A 13,612-nucleotide genomic window follows, 5' to 3' on the forward strand; every position below is an offset into this window, starting at 1 on the left:
CCCGAAGCCGGCTCTATGTGACTCGAGTGTGCTTTCCCAGCTTGGTTACTGACATGGTCCCCTCATTCCAACAGGTCTCAATTCTGTCCGTTTGGAAACAACTGTAACGACGTCACTGTGTACTTCGACCGTTTATAACCTCCGGCATTTTCGACGAGCTATTTTGTTCGACTACAATGTCCGCCACCACCATGCAGCAACCACCAGTAATTCCGCCCCGTCCCTCCAGGAGTCAGGACAAGGATAATGGCTCTTCCATGCCCTCGATACCTCCACGACCCGCCAAGAGGAGCGTCAACCGATCAGTCTCCCCAAACCATGACCGATTCGCCCCCTCTCCCCTGAACGAGGGCTTCTCGAAAAGTCGCCAACCCGGCCAGAGCAGCCTGGGTATGTCGGTAAATGCGGCCGACCGTTCGAGCAGCGTGGATCTGCCTTCGATTGGCCAGGAGGGCCAGGAATACGCCGCGTTTACGGACGGGCTGGAGGCATCTGCAGATTCGCCCCGCCCGGCCTCGACCTCTCCTGAGCAGACCCGAACAATCGGCGAGGACATCCAGCTCTATGCTCCCAAGCCTACCATGCCCGCACAAAGTGCCAAGCAGCGAGTTATGACGGTCACTCGTACCGATTCGGACAAAGCCGCTTCTTTTGGCCTCGGAAGGCCTACCGTCGAGGACGTCTACGGCTACGGCAAAGGTCTCAAGAAGAAGGCTAGCACTACCAGTCAACTGTCCAACGCCGACAGCCACGTCGAAGACGAACATGGCATTCCCGAGATCGGGCAGCGGGTGCCCATGCTGCACTATGCCGGGGACGTTCAGGCTCCCTCTCCCGCCCCGAGCGTTGCCCTTTCAGAGGCAGCAGGCAGGCCCAAAAACCACTCGAGAAAGCACAGTGGCCGCACTGGCTTCGAATCCGTACCCCCGGGCAGCTATGGTCTCCACGGGCACGGCGTGGCCCCGGCAGACAAGTTCGAAAAAGCTTACTACGAGAAGCACCCAGAGCTGCACAAGAAGGAAGTTCACAATCACTTGCACGATCGTGCCAACGACTTTTCTATGAGCAGCGAAGAACTCAACAGGATCGTCCGTGATACTGCTAGCCGTGGGGCTGGCTTCGGTAAAATCAGAATTCCTATCCCCTAACTTCGGAGCACCTCTAACAAGCCAAACAGGTACTGGAGACCACATTTCCACGCCAAGTGAACAGGTTGGGCATCAAGCCACCGAAGAATACACTTCGAGAATCTCTTCTCCTCGGCCCCCTTCTGCTGCTGCCAAGCACGCCGAGCCGCTGTCTTCGCCTCTCAAAGGCGGCTTCACCGGGCCTGAGATCTCAGTCGCCGATATCGACAACGATGGCGTTATCCATGTTGATGACCATGGCAACCGCAAGGGATACCATAAGCACAGCGGGGAGCCATCTGAGGTTGGTGCGGATACTGAGGAAGGCTACGACGCCCCTATTCTGGCATCCGACGAAGTAGCCAAAGGACCATCGCCGTACGAGTTGCAGCCCGCGGTTGCGCCTCCGGCGGAACGTCGCGGTAGCAGCTACGAAATGGATCAGCCCCGCAGCCGCCCAAGCAGTCGCCCTACCAGCATTTACAGCCCACCCCCTACTGAGATGGTTTCTACCCCACTTGACGACGTCGAAGAGTACGAGCCTCTATTCCCCGAAGACGACAAGGGCGAAAAGAAGGCAGCGTCTCGACCGGATCATTTGAAGGAGTTTCATCACAGGTTCCCCAGCCAAGACGTCTGGGAAGACGCTCCTAACAGTGTGCATGCCACAGCAGAAGTACACACACCCGAGCCTGCTGAGGGGTTCAGGAGAAGCCGTGCGCAAGAGAAGACCTCGGATATCACCCCTCGCGAGGGCGAGACGATAGCACAGGCATTTGCTAGGAGGCAGGAGGAACTTGCGGAGCTGGAAGACCGCAGTCCTGATCATTTCGCTCAGCGTCGTTCACGACCACCTTCTTGGGTAGAAGGCCAACCCCATCTCAACACGGAAGTGCAAGCAGCAAGATCAAAATCTGCACATCGATTCCCCAGTCGTGACGTTTGGGAGGACACGCCCGACTCTCTCCAATTCACTACTACAGTCTCTACCCCGCAGGGTGATGACAAAGAGCCAGAGTCCCCCGTTGACCAGCCAGCAACTTCTCAAAAGCCCTCGATACCCGCCAGGCCGCCTAAGAAGCAGGCTTCAGGCGATGACAAGCCCGCGATTCCGGACCGGCCAAAGCCACAAATTCCGGCACGCCCCTCGAAGTCACCTTCCGGGATCAGGGAACCGGAAGCAGCAGCTAAACAGAAGCCAGCGGTTCCGGCTCGGCCGGTGGGTGGCAAGATTGCTGCTCTGCAAGCTGGGTTCATGTCCGACCTTAACAAGCGGCTGCAACTTGGACCCCAAGCTCCTAAGAAGGACGAGCCTAAGGAAGAGGAGGTTGAGGAGAAGGAGAAGGAGAAGGCTCCCCTTCCTGATGCCCGCAAGGGTCGTGCCAGGGGCCCACAGCGAAGAGCCCCGACGAAGAGCCCAAGCCCAAGCACCTTGTCAACTACAGTGGACGGGAAGCCGGTGTTGAGTTTCTCGACTACTCGGGTTTTGTGGTCGATTGATGAGGAGGGAACTATGACGGTCGATGGCCTAGGTGAGCCTGTCGCTAAGCCTAGCGAACCGGAACCTTCCGTGGAAAAGACCGAGTCGAAAGAAGCGCCCAAGGACGAGTCCAAGGAAGAGCCCACGGAAGAGCTTAAGGGAGAAAGCAAGGATTCGGAAACGATGGCGCCGGTCACAGACTCGACTACCAGCAGTAAGCCTACGGAGGACTCGACAAAGAGTGAGCCGGCGGCAGAAGAAAGCGTCCGTATCGAGGAAACTAAGACTTTAGCAACTAACACGGCCGGCGAATCGATCTTGGACGAGACGGTAGCCAAGAAGCCTGAGGGAGATCAGGTACAAGATGTCGGGGAGGTGAAAGACGAGGTGGTGAGCTGATCGTCGAACCTATACGTACACGGTGAAGAGTAATAGTTGCGCTTCGTTTCTTATTTGATCATTTATCTCCAGGCCCAATGACGTGGGGGCTGTGGCCTTTCCTTGCCGAGGAGCTCGATGGACTGTGTGGGAGATGCAAGAAGAAAAGTTCAGGCGTCCGGGGGGTGTGCTTGTTGGAGATGTGTGGTGTCTTGTGTGCGTGCGTGTGTGTGTGTGTAGAAATCGGCAACAGTGGAATGGCTTCATCTTGTTGTTGGTTAAGTGCCGGTGTGTCGCAGATAGTTTTCTTGTTGAATAGGTTAGCATTCGTTCCTTTCGCATCCTAGGTGGTACCCTAGGATCTTTGACAGCCCGTAGATCAGCAGCTACGCCGGTGTGGCGCGGCGCGCATTCCAACATATCGGACAGCAAGAGTAGAACAACATATATAATATGCTCGATATAGCAATGAAAGACAAGTATTCTGAAAAAACCATTCGCGGCAAGTGTGTGGTGTGGTCTGTATCTAGGTGTAGTGATATTTTGGTGATACCAAAATTGGCCTTATTGAACAAGGCATCTGACAGTGCCAACGTAGTTCGTGAGCGTTACGTGAAGCTTAATTGCCCGAATGACAGCAAATTGGTAACTTTATTACCGTTGACTCATTTGAGAATTTATATTCACACTGCCCGGTACAACTGAGGCCTTAATCCACCTGAGGTCGCATACTGAGTTAGTCACACCGGATGCCTGATTCACTAACAAGAGTGGCGGCGCAACATCATTCACTAACAAGAGTGGTGGCGCAACATCGCATCTATTTAACGAAAAACGGTCCATGATTATTCATCTTGATACGAATTCACCACTCATTGCCAATCGTTATTCGATTCATGCCTGCCCTATCGGACAACTCCCTACAACAGCTATTTGGGCGACACGAGATGGCAGATACCCATCACTTTTTCAGAGGACGAGCTCATCGAGCTCTCCTTCCTGCGTGATCTAGAGGTGGACGAGCTTATCAACGAGGGGCTACTCGGCGACCATCTGCAGCTTTCTTCCCCCTTGGATACAGAGCTGGCGTTTGCTTACGACGAGCTCACTCTTCGCGTTCTGGCTGGGCCGCACTACCCAGCCGTGGCAGTAACGTGGAGCGTCGAGTGCCGCCACACGCTATCCCGTACCGCCATCATCGACCTGCGCGCGCGCCTGAGCGAGATCGTGGATGAGGCCAGCCACACGAACAACATTGACAGATGGCGGGAGCGTGAGTCGGATGCCGGCTCCGGCATCTACGAACCTACCATGGTGGTTCTCTCGCTGGCCAAGGAGGCCGTCACACATATCGAGTCATCCCGCCGGAAAGTTGAGGAGCGCAATCCGCTGAAGCAGAAACACGAGGGAAACGGCCGGTCCACCATCCAGCCCCAGCTGAAGCAAGTAGCCAACATCAGCCAGAGACATTCGGAGGGGATAGAGCGCGGTACCGCTTTCGAGCTGCTGAGAAAGACACCCGCGGATATTATCCTCAAGATCCCTTCCGAGTTTCGCGTGCTTCACGTGGAAGAAGTCCTTCGGCAAGACCTGTTACATGCTTTCCGACAATGCCAGGAGAGACTCCGCCATGAGCTTTCTAGCAGATCAGCAACCTATCTTCGCCGCTATGTACCACATGCAGTTGCGCGCGGAAGTCGAATAGAAGACATGGTGGAGCATATTGTCAAGCCTCGCCAGACCTGGCACGGCACGCAACGCCAATTTGTCGGGTCCATTGTTCGTTATGGCTTCTTCAAACCGGGCCAAGTGAACCCCACGACCAAGGCCGAACATGAGGTTCGCTGCGGCTCGACGTACGGGCGAGGTATCTATAGCAGCCCCGATCCCGCATTTTCCCTCTCGTACTCAAACGGGAGGTGCGCGGCGACGACCCCCGATCAGTACTTTGGGCTCAAGCTCATTGTGTGCGCGACGCTGATGGGTCGGGCAAGCAGCATCGCCCGAGAGGATAACTGGCGGGAGGAGGACCGCACCCACAGTGACCACGTTGACTCGTACGTGGGAAACCGCGAGCTCGAGTATATCGTCTTTGACAGGGCCCAGATAATCCCTGTCTACGTCGTACACCTAGACTGGGGCGAGGGTAACGCGGCGCACTTCGCCAACCTGCCCGCGAATCCGAAGCAGTGGGTTAAGGCGCCTAAGGCGCCCAACAAGACCCACAAGCGACTCCTGAAGGATCAGCAGAAAGACATTTGGCCCGACGAGGCCCGGCGCGCCAAACAGGCCATTATGGCGCGGGCGTCCAAGTGGTTCCCCTACGGGTACGGCCCGGCCACCAACGGCAAGTTCGTCGTGGAAGAGGTCGGCGAGGTGGACGACGACGAAGAGGAGTACGGCGACTACCAGGCGTTGCGCGGCGAAGGCGATGGCGGCGACGACGCCAAAGGGGCCAACATGAACTTCTGGAGTTGGGTCAAGGCGGCGGGCGTGGAAGAGGAGGCCGAGTTCGAGGAAACGTACCGGCGCAAGGGCGGCAAGGCGGACGAGTACTGGAAAGAACGTCACAGTACGGCAGAAGGATCTCGAGCGGCATTTGCTCCGAATTGGGACAGCATACCCGATCCTGTGGTTTTGGGAGACGAGAGCAGCGACGACGATGGCGAAGACAAAGACGAAGACGAAGACGAAGACGAAGACGAGGATGAGGGTTACGGGCTAGGGAGATTGCTGATCTGAGGCAATGGTAGCACCCACAATCATCTATCATCGATCTGATATCTGATACCGCAAGAGAATCAACGCATGCAGTGAATCCACCCAGCTTGTTCGCCAAAATTAGAACACGATGGTGTTAGTGACTATGTAGATATTTTCCGGAACATTCTAGTTGCCCAGTTGAGATCACGTCAACCAGCAACTACCGTCGAACGAAGCTGGCAGGTTGGTCGATCCTAGCGATCACAGATTGAACGGGGGCCGCTTCTCCAGGTTTTTTTGTCCTCCTGTTGGTTGCAGTTACAGTGAGACAGGGGCGCGCATGTCGGCACGCCATCCCTGTAGATTCCCTGTAGATCCCCTGTAGCAAATGCAAGTACAGCGCAGCACAGCTCCACGGGCAGGGCGGCTAGCGTTTCCCCGCCAACGCACCAGCTTCGCCCATGTCAATACCAGCTTTGGCGGGAAAAGACCGACAGGACAGAAGACGGTGAGCTTCACCCTAGTCATGTCTTGCGCACACCCACATACATCACGTACATTCTCTAATCCCGCCATTTACACCACCTACCTACATTTACACATTTCTCCGGCACGAGTCTGGGTCTGGACAGAACCGTCCCCTTTAATCTAATTTTCAGGAATCTTGGGTGTGCAGGACGAGCGACGGTCTTTTTTTTTTTTTTTTTTTTTGGCTTTCTCTCACCCACGCCTTCCCTTCCTTCTAGCACCGGACGACCGGACGACCAGCCCGTGGAATTCCTGGGAAATCACTTCTTGCGCATTGCACCGAAAGCGGCTCGCGCATCAGCTGGATCACACCCTCCGTATGCCCCGAGAGCATATTGCTTCTATCATCTGTCTGTAACAGCCCTCTTGAGTGTCGGGCATCATGCCTGCCGCCACTGAAGGCCCGACAGTGGCACTGTCATGTAAGTAGCCTTCTTTTTTAGCCCTCACCCGTCCACGATCGTGTATGCACTTGCATATGTAAGTAATGAGGAAAGGCACTTGGACCCTAATGTACTGACCGACATGCTTTCTCCACAACAGTCGCCAACAACTTCTGGGGAAAAGAAGATGCCGGTGTGCCGCCCTTACTCGACCGCATGCTCGCGGCCAAGCAGACAAATGACGAGCTGCGAGCCTTCTACGCTGCCCGTGCCTCCATCGAGGATGAGTACGCCAGGAAGCTCCTGTCGCTGAGTCGGAAGTCGCTGGGGTCTCACGAGACCGGCGGCCTGAAAACGTCGCTCGACACCGTCCGGGGCGAGGTCGAGTCCATCGCCAAGCAGCACTCGAGCATCGCCAACCAGATGAAGACGGAGCTCGAGGGCCCCTCGCCGCCTTCGCCGGCGGCATGAAGGAGCGCCGCAAGATCGTCCAGAACACGGTCGAGAAGCTGCTCAAGGTCAAGGTACAGCAGACGCAATCGGTCAACAAGTCGCGCGACAAGTACGAGCAAGAATGCCTCAAGATCAAGGGCTACCTCGCGCAGGGTCACATGGTTATGGGCCAGGAAGAGCGCAAGAACAAGGCCAAGCTGGAGAAGACCCAGATCAGCTTGGCCACCTCCAACTCCGAGTACGAGATGGCCATCAAGGCCCTCGAGGACACCACTGCCCGCTGGAACCGCGAGTGGAAGGCCGCCGCCGACAAGTTCCAGGACCTCGAGGAGGAGAGACTCGACTTCACCAAGAGTTCGCTGTGGACCTTCGCCAACATTGCGTCGACCGTCTGCGTCAGCGACGATGCGTCATGCGAGAAGATCCGCCTGTCGCTTGAGAAGATGGAGGTCGAGAAGGACATCATCAACTTCATCACCGAGAGGGGCACCGGACAGGAGATCCCCGACCCGCCCAAGTACATTAATTTCTGCAGAGGAGACGTCGAAGACCACGAATCGATAGCGTCGGTGGACCCGGAAGATGCCTATTCGGTGGCGCAATTCCCAAGGAGTATCAACCCGGCCTTCCGCAGCTCTTCACCTCAGCCCTCTACATACTCGTCTCATCACGATCCTAATTCTTCTCTCGCGCGCGACCTCGCCCACCAGGATCCTCTCCCCCGCCGGTTCGAGAGCCTGCCAGGGAGCCTGCCAGAGAGCCAGTCAGAGAACCTGTTCGCGAGCCCGTTCGCGAGCCTGTCCGGGAGCCTGTCCGCGAACCTATTCGTGAACCTGTGCGGCAGCCGATGCGGGAACCTATGCGAGAGCCTGTTCGTGAGGCTATTCGCGAGCCCGTTCCTGAGCCCGTACGAGAACCTGTTCGGGATCCTTACGCCTCTACAAGTCGAGAGCTGACACCGCAAAATGGCCCTGGTTCAGTCATTCCACCCTCAGGCAGTCGTCAGTCGAACATGCTGCAGAAGCAGCAGCAGTATGAGACCTCGCAGTTCGCAGCTGTTCCTCACGACCCTTACCCGATGGATGGCATGACGATGTTGTGCCGTACAGACGGCCCCGGCTCCGGCATGAACTCGGCGACAAGCTCCAACTTGTCCAGCCGCGACGAGCATAGCGACTACTCGAACCCTACCTCGCTCTCTAGCATGGAGCCCCCTAGTGGCCAGGTATCGCCTATAAAGCAACCCGAGCAGCCGGCGGCAATTGAGGACTCTCCCGACAAGCGGGTTCTCAAGAAGAAGAGCGGCTTTTTCCAAAACCACAGCCCCTTCAGGAGGAAGAGTACCAAGGACATGCAAGCGCCAAGCAACAGAAACACTTGGGGACCTGTTACCACACAAAATACACAACACAACTCGGCAACTTCGAGACGGCCACAGATGTACCAGCAACACGAGCGTAGCATGACTTCCGATCGCAGTTTTGCTCCCGAGCGTAGTATGATTTCTGATCGCAGTTTTGCTCCCGAACGTAGCCTGGTTCCCGAACGTAGCCTGGTTCTCGAACGTAGCCTGGTTCCCGAACGTAGCCTGGTTCCCGAACGCAGTCTGGCTCCCGAGCGTAATCTGGCTTCCGAACGTGCTGTCAGCCCTGACCCGATTGATGCCAACGCCAGCCTGGCTCTCAACATTGGCCAGAACGTATTCGAAGTCGCTAACTCTGATCGTAAGAAGAAGCAAGCGGAACAGAATGCGACCCCCGCGGAAGAACTGGACCCTATCGCCCTGGCACTGGCGGAGCTGAAGGGGGTGACAGGCAGCAAGCAGTCCGCAGGAAGGATGTCGGCCGACCACTACCATGGTATTGCTACCCCGGCACCCGGCTCAGAGCGGTCACAGGCGTTCTCCCGATCAGTGCCAGCGCCGAGGGCCAACACCGACGTCGCCGCAGCCAAGCGTGGGACACCGCCCCCCTCGTACGACCAGCAGGTTCAGCGCCTTGGTGTTCCGGCAGCCGCGTGTACGAAGAAGGCAATGCAAGCTACTTCGCGCAAATACGAGCAGCAGACCCGTGAGATGTTCACGCGCCCCCAGCCCAGCTCATATAACAGTGCTCCCGCCGCGCGACCGTCAACCAGGAGCAGCGAGATGCCGCGACCGTCGACCAGGGGTAGCGAGATGCCGCGACCATCAACCAGGGGTAGCGAGATGCCTCGGGCACCTAGTCCAGCGGTGCCTCGCGCTCTTTCTCCTGGTCTTGGTACTCGGCCTGAAATAGCCGCCGCTCAGGTCAAACCCCTTGCGCCGTCCCAACCGCCACCCCAAGCACAGCCCCCAGCACAACCGCAAGCTGAACCTCGACAGGCATACCGTGCTCCTTCCCCTAACCCTTATGCGGCCAGTCATCAACCGCAGGCACAGGCAGAGCCACGGCAGTCGTACCAACGCGCTGCATCCCCTAACCCGTACGCTGCTGCCAGCCACCAAGCGCAGCCAGACCCGCGGTCGTCGTATCATGCGCCGTCCCCTGCGCCGTACAACAGCCCCAGGCAACCGGCGCGCAGTGACTCCCGTATGACAACATCGGAAACGCCCAGACGTGGGTCGGACAACCCCTACTACCACCAGAACTCGCCCAGCACGCAGTCGGTGAACCGAACGGCGTCACCAGCCACTTTCCGAGGCGGGGACTTTGACCGTCCTAGCAGCGGCCAGATGGGTGGCAGCCAGCTGGGTAGTCAGATGGGCAGTGATTTGGCTGTGCAGCTGGCGCCGTTGGGCGGTGATGACGGGTACGGCTCTCAGCGCGGACGGGGTGGCGGTAGCAGGCCGGGCACCAGCCAAAGCGGAGCAGTGGCGTTCTACGATGGCAGGTCGATGTCGCAGAGCCGACAGCGAAGCAAGAGTGTGGCGGACCCTAGCCGACAGTACACTAGAGAAGGCCGGCCCATTCTCCATTTTGGTAAGTTTACTAATGGCAACTCCTGTTTCATGGGTTTCCCCTTCCCCTTTCGCCATGGTTGGTGGAGACGATAGTGGCTAACACAGCAATGCAGCACGAGCATTGTACATGTACCAGGCTGCCATCCCCGAGGAGCTGGGATTCAGCAAGGGAGATTACCTGGCGGTGCTGCGGCACCAGGACGATGGATGGTGGGAGGCCGAGATTCACTCTGGCAATGGGGCGGGACGGGGTGGACTGGTGCCCAGCAACTACCTCCAGCCCTGTTGAGAGAGAGGATGAAGAGGATGAAGTGGATGGGATGAACGAATGGACGGAGATGACGAAGGGAATGAGGAATGAAATTGGTTCGATTCTTTTTATTTTTCTTTTCTCTTTTCTTTGGCGGTGTGGCATATTCATGAGCGGATTTGGTTCATGCGAAGTTTTGCAGTTGCATATATTTCACAGTACAGCAAGCGAGTTTAGCAAAAGGCCCCCTTGGGATGATACATGATGTAAGTGTGTTAGCGGACATGAACGGATACGATCCAACTGGATATTGGGGATGGCGTTATTTGTATATTCACATGGCGGATGATGCATTTTCCGAGCATGCCCGAACGAACAATCAATTGATGAGAAATTATTCTGAACATGTGACGGAAGTAGACCTCAGCATCCAATATCCAATGTCCAATGTCCAATGTCCACTGCTGGCATGACGTCGGTGCCACTGGCCGCCGCTATTTGCTATTGCCAGGAGCTATGGCGGGGGCGTTGGGGCGCAAGGGCCGCTAGCCAATCGGCAAGCGTCCCTAGCGAGCTGCTATTACAGCAGGTATTACGGAATACGGAGTACCAGGACTGGACTTGTGCGGCATGTGCATTTGATTCCGCATCATCATCGAAATGGCATCGGCTCCTCTCCTTACTCCTTCTCCATGACAATAACCACCAGCAGCAGCACCCCCAATTGTTTTGGTGCCAGCCTTGTCTTGTGCGAAGCCAAGCGACCTTCTTTGCTGCCCGCCCTGGCATTCTGGCCAAGGTCGCTGGAGAGAAGCAAACGTCGTTGCCCCCACCACCAGACCAGATCAGCTCCGGCCGAAAGTGGACAGGATGAGTCTCGTCGCAAAGAAAGCCATTGTACGTCTGTCCATATACACACCAGGCGAGACAGAGGATAGAGAGGAAGCTAACAACAGAATTGCATCGGTAGGAGCTCGTCAAGCGACCGATTCGCCTCGCCACGGCCCCGACCGCCCAACGGGCCTACATCAACACCTTCCTCTTCATCTCGACCTCGGTCGCATTGCTATGCATTGCCTCCCTGGCATACCCCATCTTCTACTACAGCTACGTTCCCAAGAAGGTCGTTTCCTTGCCGATACATCTACAGTACAAGTGAGTTTGATCCAGCACCAGCACCATTGCTTCGTCGTTGTAATATATGTGTACGGAGGAGACATCAGACTGACCTGTGTGCCCGTTCGGTTTCGATAGTGTCGGTCCGAATCCCTACGGCCTCGCATCGCTGTCGCACGACCTCATGCTCGACACTGCCTACGACGTCTCGGTCCATCTGACCCTCCCCCGCTCGCCGCCAAACCTAGGCCATGGTAACTTCATGGTGGCCCTCGTCGCGACGCGCTCGGTGCTCGAGGACCCGGCCCAGTCGTGGGGACCCGCGGCGCTAACGACACCGGTCGACCCCTACGTCGACATCCTAGCTGCGCCGGGAGAAAACGTCGTCTTTTCGTCACGCCGGGCCGCCCTCCTGCCCTACGAGGACCCCTTCGTCTCACGGGCCTCGCGTGCCCTGTTCTTGCTTTGGCACGTCTTGGTGGGCAGCTCCTCCTCGTCGGCCGGGCGCATCACCCTCGATCTCCCCATGGGCGAGCTCGTCGAGTTCCGCGACCAGCTTCCCCTAAGCTTGCTGTTGGACGTCCAGGCGGGCCAGACTTTGCAGGTCTACGCGGCCCGCGTCGAGCTCGTCGCCCGCCTGACGGGCGTGCGCTGGCTCATGTACAACCACCGCATCTTCAGTTTCGTCGTCTGCACCGCACTGTTCTGGTCCGCCGAGATGATTTCCATGGCCGCCGCTTGGGCCGTCCTCATGTTCTTCTTCAGCGGCAACGGCGGTGGTGATAATAGTGGTGTGGTCGGCCCCCGCAAGCCCAAGGGTGGCAATGATGGGGATGATGGCGATTTTAGGGACCCGCCACCACCGGGCCAACCCACGCCGTCTAAGGGCTTTGGCGGGAGCGGCGCGGTGGCGATTGCATCCGGCAAGCTGAAGGTAGAGCACGCCAACGGCCGCGAGCGGCAGCTGGCCATCAAGCAGGAAGAAGAGCACGAGGACCGGAATTGGGCAGGCCGAGACGCAGACGGAGCTACGGATGTCGTCCGGGCTCGGCGCGAAAAGCGGCCAGAGAGCAACGACAACAGCGGCGACAGAAGGATCAAGGAGGAAAGTGTCGAGCGTGGCCGACAACGGCCCCTATCTTCGATAACAACGGCCGTCGCTTCTTCCTCCTCCCTGGGATCGCCGAGGCAGTCTAAGAGGCAGCGCGGCGGCGCCGGCGGAGCAGCACAAGAAACGGCAGCTGCTGCGAACGGTAACGCGTACGAGGATGAGGGCTACGACGATGAAGAGTACCAAGACATTGGCGGAAGTGTCGGTGCGGGCACGGGCTCGAGTTACGGCCAAGGGGTGGACGGGTTGGTGCGTCGTCGATCGTCGTCTTCGGGAAAAAATCCGCAACGATAAAAACGGGCATCGTCAGTCGTATCTGGGTTGTTCCTGTTTTGTTTCTATTCCCCTGTTTTTTTTCGAAGTCTCAAAAGAAGAGAGAAAACACACATGGTTTGGTATTTGGGTGGTAACGGGGGAGCGGGCAGCATTGGCGTTTCTGAAGTGCATTTGTTTCGATGAGACTGGGTTTATTCTTCCACGTCTTCGGAAAGGAGGTTCAGGTTCCTGTTTCGAGATGGTATAATGGATACATCGTGTATGCCGTAGAACTGCCCGGGGGGGGCCGAACATGGGACAGCAGGACGAGGTGAAAAGAAGGGGGTTGAAAGAATCCTGTTTTTTCTTTTCCTTTTTTTTCTTATTCATTCTGCACATTATATCAAGATACCCTAGCGGAAAGGAGAGAGAAGGACAGCATGAGTCTACTTCTACAAACTAATAGTTCATTCTATTTGAACCGGCCTGCATGGAAGGGTATTTTGTCTTAGACGAGCAAAAAGGGGACGGTCGAACCGCGCGAGGTAATTTCTTCCATTGCCTTGCATCAGAAAAGCCCTTTGAAAGCCGCGTGTTCCCGCATCATGTTCAGAGAGAAAGCGGCGTATTATCCGCGCGCGTATATTTTTGGTTTGTTGGTTTAACTTCATCTACCAGGAAAGTAGCTGCGTGGCTCGCGTTTGCGCCCAACAGAGATGATGCTGTTTTGCCAGGCCAGACATCGGGGCACGCCGTCTGCAAGAATGTGACTGATTGATTTCCACCCTTGGTCCAACATCATCTTGATTCCACATTGAAAACCCTCCGAGACCCCATGCGCAAAAGGGCAAGGGAGATCCCTATCCCATCCCCCCCTTTCCCTCTCT

General features: G+C 56.8%; 3 protein-coding genes across 3 annotated transcripts; all 3 read left to right on the forward strand.

Moving 5' to 3' along the window:
- Positions 1-176: 176 nt before the first annotated feature.
- PG997_005874 (uncharacterized protein) lies at positions 177-5,727 on the forward strand (the record flags this gene model as incomplete). Its single annotated transcript, XM_066810189.1, has 3 exons — positions 177-1,122; positions 1,178-2,997; positions 3,940-5,727. The coding sequence occupies 3 exons, from the start codon at positions 177-179 to the stop codon at positions 5,725-5,727; spliced, it is 4,554 nt and encodes a 1,517-aa protein (XP_066669112.1).
- Positions 5,728-6,598: 871 nt separating this feature from the next.
- Positions 6,599-10,282, forward strand: PG997_005875 (cell division control protein; the record flags this gene model as incomplete). Its single annotated transcript, XM_066810190.1, has 5 exons — positions 6,599-6,638; positions 6,760-6,912; positions 7,023-7,664; positions 7,763-10,012; positions 10,107-10,282. 5 exons carry the CDS (start codon positions 6,599-6,601, stop codon positions 10,280-10,282), a joined length of 3,261 nt encoding a protein of 1,086 aa, XP_066669113.1.
- Positions 10,283-11,113: 831 nt separating this feature from the next.
- Positions 11,114-12,764, forward strand: PG997_005876 (uncharacterized protein; the record flags this gene model as incomplete). The annotated part of the gene is made up of 3 exons (XM_066810191.1): positions 11,114-11,140; positions 11,214-11,398; positions 11,498-12,764. 3 exons carry the CDS (start codon positions 11,114-11,116, stop codon positions 12,762-12,764), a joined length of 1,479 nt encoding a protein of 492 aa, XP_066669114.1.
- Between the last annotated feature and the right edge of the window lie 848 nt (positions 12,765-13,612).

This window comes from Apiospora hydei, assembly GCF_038363865.1.
Source record: "Apiospora hydei strain CBS 114990 chromosome Unknown utg000005l_segment0_segment0, whole genome shotgun sequence".
NCBI classification, from domain to species: Eukaryota; Fungi; Ascomycota; class Sordariomycetes; order Amphisphaeriales; family Apiosporaceae; genus Apiospora; species Apiospora hydei.